General features: G+C 42.2%; 1 protein-coding gene across 1 annotated transcript; it reads right to left on the bottom strand.

Moving 5' to 3' along the window:
- Nucleotides 1–227: 227 nt before the first annotated feature.
- RPS23 (ribosomal protein S23) lies at nt 228–2,061 on the bottom strand. The gene is made up of 4 exons (XM_032625052.1): nt 1,957–2,061; nt 1,335–1,494; nt 551–671; nt 228–422 (listed from the first exon to the last, which is right to left on the bottom strand). Exons 1-4 carry the CDS (start codon nt 1,958–1,960, stop codon nt 276–278), a joined length of 432 nt encoding a protein of 143 aa, XP_032480943.1. The 5' UTR covers nt 1,961–2,061; the 3' UTR covers nt 228–275.
- Nucleotides 2,062–6,235: the final 4,174 nt, after the last annotated feature.

Genomic DNA, 6,235 nt, shown 5'->3' with positions numbered 1-6,235 from the left:
ATCCCAAGATGATTCCCACTAGAAGCTCGGAGTTTTTTAGGCCCTTACACAGGAACACTGTATATTTATTTCAGACTTAAGCAATATTGTTTATTCCACGGAGAAGGGAAAATATTTGTTATCAATTCCATTTACTCTAGAAAATCCTGAATTAACTGTTTTCTCAATCTCCTAAAATTGGTAAAGCATACAATGCATCTCTGTGGTGAGAAAAGACACAAAACATATTTTTGGCATATGGAAATTTATTACTATCCTGCTTTCATCATCAAAACTTATGATCTTGGTCTTTCCTTCTTGCCTTTATATAAGGCCAAAAGAGAGACATTGGCTACTTTGACAACCTTAAAGCGGACTCCAGGAATGTCACCAACAGCATGACCTTTGCGACCAAATCCAGCAACCAGAACTTCATCATTTTCCTGGAATAAAATCAACAGTTTACTTCTGGTGTAAGTGGCAATCACCAAAAATACCCATTTATCCTATAAACAACTGAGGGAAACAGTTGCTACCCCAAAAACAGAAGCTAACAGACTAAAACACTTACCTCAATAAAATTCAAACAACCATCATTGGGTACAAAGGCAGTGATTTTTTTGCCATTCTTGATTAGTTGAACCCTGACACACTTCCTGATGGCAGAATTCGGCTGTTTGGCTTCAACCCCTCTGAAACATAAACAGCATGTAACACAGTAAGTTGGCTTTCTGAAAAGGGACACATTTTAGTTCATTAAGCGTAAAACTTATTAGAAATTGTAGTATTCCTACCTTTTCAACATAATCCTAAATTGCTAAACTTAAATGAAGTTCTTCTTTAGTCTTAGTTTCATTAGACAAATAGGGGAAACTTCTGGCCTCTTTATAGTTGTAAAACACAAACCAAGAAATAGAGCTAAAAATCCTGGATTCAAATCAGTACCACTAAATTTGATGGGATCATTTAGTAAAGTCAAAAAACAGTTGAGTGCTTGCAAATTCATGTGGCTCAATCTTAGCTGTAGAACAAAACTTCTCCATATTAGTTTTCTCACCGGGAAAGATGTAATTGTAAAGATGAAATAGTTGATGGGTGCGAATTACTTAGAACAGTTTCCACATGTATTAAGCTCTCATAATGTCCCTTGTTTCATTATCGCTACTTTCTCCCCTCCGATGCCACCCCAATTCCTTCCAAACTAATGTTGAAAGTTTAAAAACCTCTGGAGGTTATTTAACTTCCCAAAAGACACAGACACACAAAGACCTAGAATTTACATCAAGCCGCCTTTAAGCGCATCTATCCCGAGTTACCATACTAAAACCATGAAACAGCGATGGACTTTCACTTACACTTTTTCAAGCACAATTCCCTTGGCATGCGAGGCACCTCCAAAAGGGTTGGCCTTCAGGGCTGTGCCCAAATGGGCTTTCTTGTACTGCTTATCATGCCACTTCTGGTCTCGTCGGTGGCTACGGAGCTTCCTGGCAGTACGAAGACCGCGACACTTGCCTAAAATTGAAAATCACCTTAGATCCCCAGTAAAAACACCCAAATCTTATTTTACATTATCTCAGGTACTAGCCTCCTCTAGACTACAGGCTGGTAGGCTCTGACATCACACCCTGGCCCTAGTCCGAACTGCAAAGTTTCCCTTGAACCATCTAAGACGTGGACACAAGCGCTCCAACAGGTGTGCTCTCCCCAACGAATGAAGCCCCGCGCCAAAGCTCGGGGGGAAGCGGCGCCCTCCCCAACATCCCCGCATCCCTCTCGAACTCCGGCTCCGCGGCCTCCGAGCAACCCTGGCCCCTTCCCGCCCGGCCATGTGCCTGCGGCAGCGGCGCTCCCCCGGCGCTCCCCATCTGCTCCCCACCGTGGCTCCCCCTCACCGTTCTGCTTCTATCTGCCCGCCCGTCCCCGAAACCCCAGTTTGCACGCGAAGCCCCCTCACCCCGGCCCGGGACACCTCACCCATGCTGCCGGCGCCACGGGCCTAAGCGAAAGAGAGAAGCAGCGCAGGAAGGAGCCACAAGCCATCGCGAGCAAGCCCCGCCCAGATGAGGACCCTTGCGGCTGTCTGCGCAGCGCCTGGTCCGGCTGGCGCCTCTCGGTAGAAAACGAGAAGTCTGCGCCACTTTCCAGAATCTGCGTCCTGTTTAATTTGTGCCCAATTCAGAGATATCTAATTTGCACTGGGGTTTATTTCTTTTTATGTGAATGCCTTGGACAGAAGGAACAGGGACTACCAATCCCAGAAGCCTTTGCACGAGCCCCGCTCATGACGCAGGCGCCCTGGGCAAACCCACAGGGCGGGCTTTGTGGCGCTGGGTCGGAGGACGGAGAGGTCAGGCGTGTGGTTCTATGTGCTGTCGAGTGGAGGCCTTTTGCGTACAGTTTGGAAAATTAGACCTCGGAGCCTTAACTCCTACTCACAAGAAGCACAGTAAATTGAAAAACGTTTAGTGAAGCAAGGTGACGTAGTATTTAAAAACCCATGCTTTAGTGAGAGACCCGGCCTTAAACCTCAAAGCTGCCGTCTTACTTGTGGAATCTTGGGTGATTCATTTAATTGAGTCTTTAAACTTCAGTTTCTCCTGGAGAATGAAGTAGATATGAAAGTTTTCTGGGATGTTGGTTCATTCCACAACTAGTTTTTAAAATGTATTCTCTGTTCCCGGCACTGTTCTAGGCACTTGAGGATACAACAGTTAACAAGAGAGTGCAGGTTTCTGCTCTTATAAAGTCTGTATTCTAGGTATGAGTAGACAAAATATAAGTGTATTTAAAATAAAAAGATAGTTTTATATATGGATAAGGTGCTGTAGAGAAAATGCAATTGGTTAGGTGATAGTGACTTGGGGATGTAGGTGGCTACCTTGGGTAGGGTGGTGTTAGAAGGTATCCCTGTGGCGATTACATTTGAGCTGAGATCCTCAAGAGAGGGAGCCATTCAGACAAGTGTATGGGTAAAGCCTTCCAAGAAGAGGGATTCTCCATAAGTAGCATGGGCTGGCGCTTCTCAAGAACTGAGGGATCAGGGAGGGGGGAGCTGAGTGCTTAGAGTAGTGTGGTGATAGGTGAGGTTTGAGAGGTGCACAGGGTCATATGGAGCCTGTAGACCATGGTCAAGACTTGGTTTACTCTTCCTGTGATTGAATGCCTTTGGAAAGTTTTCAGCAGGGGAGTAACAAGATAGGGTTTATATTTTTATAGTTTCACTCTGGCTGTTGTGAGGAGAAAAAAACTGTAAGAGATGAATCTGTGAAGCCAGTTGGGAGGGTGTTAACGCTACTTCAGTTGGGAGATGATACCCTTCTCAGTCCAAGGTGGTAAAAGTGGTTGGATTAGATTTACAGTTTGATGGTAGAGCCAACAGGATTTGCTCAGGACTGTAGGATGTGAGAGGGAAGTTAATTATAATTTGCAACCTGAGCAACTGAATGACTTGTGTTATTTACAGAGTGGGAAATACTGGGAGAGGAGCAGATTTAGAAAGGGATATTAAGGGTGCCGTTAAGGATGTGTTAATTTTGAGAAGCTTGTTAGACTTCCAGGTAGGGATGTGAGGTGGGCAGTTGGATATACGGGTATGGTGTTCAGGAGGGTCATCAGTGAATAGATAGCATTGAAAGCCATGGCTCTGAGTGAGATTGTTTAGGGGATGACTGTAGGTGGAACAGAGAGAGGTTGGAGGCCTGAGCCTTAGGCGCACGGAAACTTAGTGGTATGAAGAGAAGCAGATGAAGCGAAATAGACTGAGAAGGAGTGGCCAATGCCGTACTCTAATCAAAGCCAAGTGAAGAAGGTGGAAGTGAGCAAGTGTGAAGGAAGGGTAAGATGAGGACTGAGAATTGTATTTGGATTTGGCAATGTGGAGGTTGTTGGTGCCTTTGTCAAGAGGGGATCCCGTGGAGTGGTGAAGATGTAAGCTTGATTGGGTTGGAGTCAGAATATGGGAGAGAAGGAACTATAGACAGCAATTATGGACAGTTTTTGCAAGGAGTTTTTCTATAATGTGCAGAGAAAGGGGGCCATATCTGGAGAGGATTGTGGAGCCAGGATGGATTTAAGAGGGCACATTTTATGACATTTTTGTATACTGATGGGATTATTCCAGTAGAGAAGTAAAAAATAGATAATTCATAGAGAAAAGGGATGACTGCATGAGCAAGTCCTTGAGTAGACTAGAGGGGTGCCTAAGTGGAGGAATTTCTTTTTTTGGCTGCGCATGCGGCCTGTGTGATCTTAGTTACAGTCCAGGGATCGAACCTGCACCCCCTGCAGTGGAAGCGCAGAGTCTTAACCACTGGACCACCAGGGAAGTCCCTAAGTGGAGGAGTTGACCTGAGGAATAATAACAATTTATCTACAGTAATAGAGAAGGCAGAGTATAGGGGTACAACTGCAAGTAAATTGGAAGATCTGTTGATAAGAAGACGTGGAACTTCTCTTTTGACTACTCTTATCTCAATGAAATTAGCAGGGTCATCAGTGAAGAGAAGGAGTAGGGAAAAGAGGTTTGAGTAAAGGGGGTAAGATGTGAAATCACGTAGGATAACAATGCTAGCATTAAATAGTATTTACTGTGTGCCACATATTTTATGTGCCTTACATATATTAACTCATTTAATTCTCATAATTCTGAAAGGTAAATACTTTTATTACCTCTTTTACTGAGGGATAGTGTCTTAATCCAGTCACACTACTGTAACAGAATACCATAGACTGGATGGCTTATAAACAGCAGAAATTTATTTCTGACAGCTCTGGAGACTGGAAAGTCCAAGACAAAGGTGCTGGAAGATTTGGTGTATGGTGGGAGCCCGCTTCCCGGTTCATAGACTCTTTTGCAATAACCTCAAGTGGCAGAAGGTCCAAGGCAGCTCTGGGGTCGCTTTTATTTATATTCTGTTTTTTTGTTGTTGTGTGTTTTTTTTCCAGTTTTATTGAGATATATTTGACATTTTGGACCCTCCTTATAGGAGTACTAATCCCATTCATGAGGGCTCCACCCTCATAACCTAATTTACTCCCAAAGGCCCCCCACCTACTAATGCTATCACATTGGGGATTAGGTCTCAACATGAATTTTGCCTTCTAATTTAGAAGTGTGGGAGGATAGATTGACAAGAGAATGTAGGATTGTTGAACAATTTTGAGGACCCATTTGAAACCGTAGTTACAAAGTTACATCAGCATGGTTTTGTGTATTGTTCAGATTCATTCAGTGTAGTGACTGAGTAGGTAGAGAGTTAGCTTTTAACACGACTGGGAGTGGGATCTAGTTAGGTGAATGTGATGGAGGAAGGGCAAGGGAGTTGAGAGTATAAGGAATCTCTCTTTCCATGAGATTGAAGCTGGAGGAATAAAGAGCCAGAGATAGGCAAAACAGTTCTGAAGGCCTGGCCCTACCGGATATGAGCAATTTCTATGAGACTAAGTAAGATAGTGCAGCATTAGTACAGAAGTAGATAAATTGACTAATGAATAGAATAGAGAGCTCAGCAAAAGACTCCTATAGAATTAGTATAGAATATTATTAAATGACAGAATTAGATGTCAGATCAATGTGTAAAGGAAGGATTGTCAAACAGATGGAACTACACAAAAAGTGGTTACCCAAAGTAAATTGAATCACCATCTCAGGCTAAAAACAAAAATCAACTCCAGGCAGGTTGAGGGCCTGTATGTCAGCAATATAATTTTAAAATTCTTCATAGAAAACAAAGGTGAATATCTCCATGAACTTAGGAAAGGAAAATATTTCTAAAGAAGAAGAAAAGAATGATACATTTGACCATATTAAGAACCTTTGTTCAACAAAAACACCTGAAAGAAAGCAAAAAAACAAGTTACAAACTGAGTTGATATTCACAGGAAGTGTTCATATAAAGTTGGGATGGTTTGTTGCTTGAAAGTTTAGTAAAACATCCTGTAAAATCATCTGGGCTGGGTGTTTTCTGTGTGGGAAGGTAATAAACCTCAGCTTAACTATCTTTAATTAAATCTCTCATTTAAACTAAATCTCTTAATTTACAGAACTATTTGAGAACTGTGATTTCTTCTTGAGTCAGACCTGGTAAGTCATTTTTTTTAAGTTTGTTTCATCTAAGTTTTCAAAATTGTTTCATAAAGCTGTTATGACATTCTCTTATGCATGAATATATGTATTTTTGTATATATGTATATATGTGTTTTATATATATTTGTTTTTGGAAGGTTTTTAACAGTGAATATATAGTACTATATA

This window comes from Phocoena sinus, chromosome 3 (assembly GCF_008692025.1).
Source record: "Phocoena sinus isolate mPhoSin1 chromosome 3, mPhoSin1.pri, whole genome shotgun sequence".
NCBI classification, from domain to species: Eukaryota; Metazoa; Chordata; class Mammalia; order Artiodactyla; family Phocoenidae; genus Phocoena; species Phocoena sinus.
The sequence above is the reverse complement of the archived record's forward strand: the minus strand, read 5'-3'. Positions and strand labels throughout refer to the sequence as shown.

Bases quoted from the DNA above. Each gene is read 5' to 3' on its own strand.
- RPS23 (XM_032625052.1), bottom strand. The intron at 672-1,334 runs GTAAGTGAAAGT...TTTATGTTTCAG, and splicing joins GGAATTGTGCTTGAAAAAGT to AGGGGTTGAAGCCAAACAGC. The intron at 423-550 runs GTAAGTGTTTTA...ATTTTATTCCAG, and splicing joins GTTGTTTGAATTTTATTGAG to GAAAATGATGAAGTTCTGGT.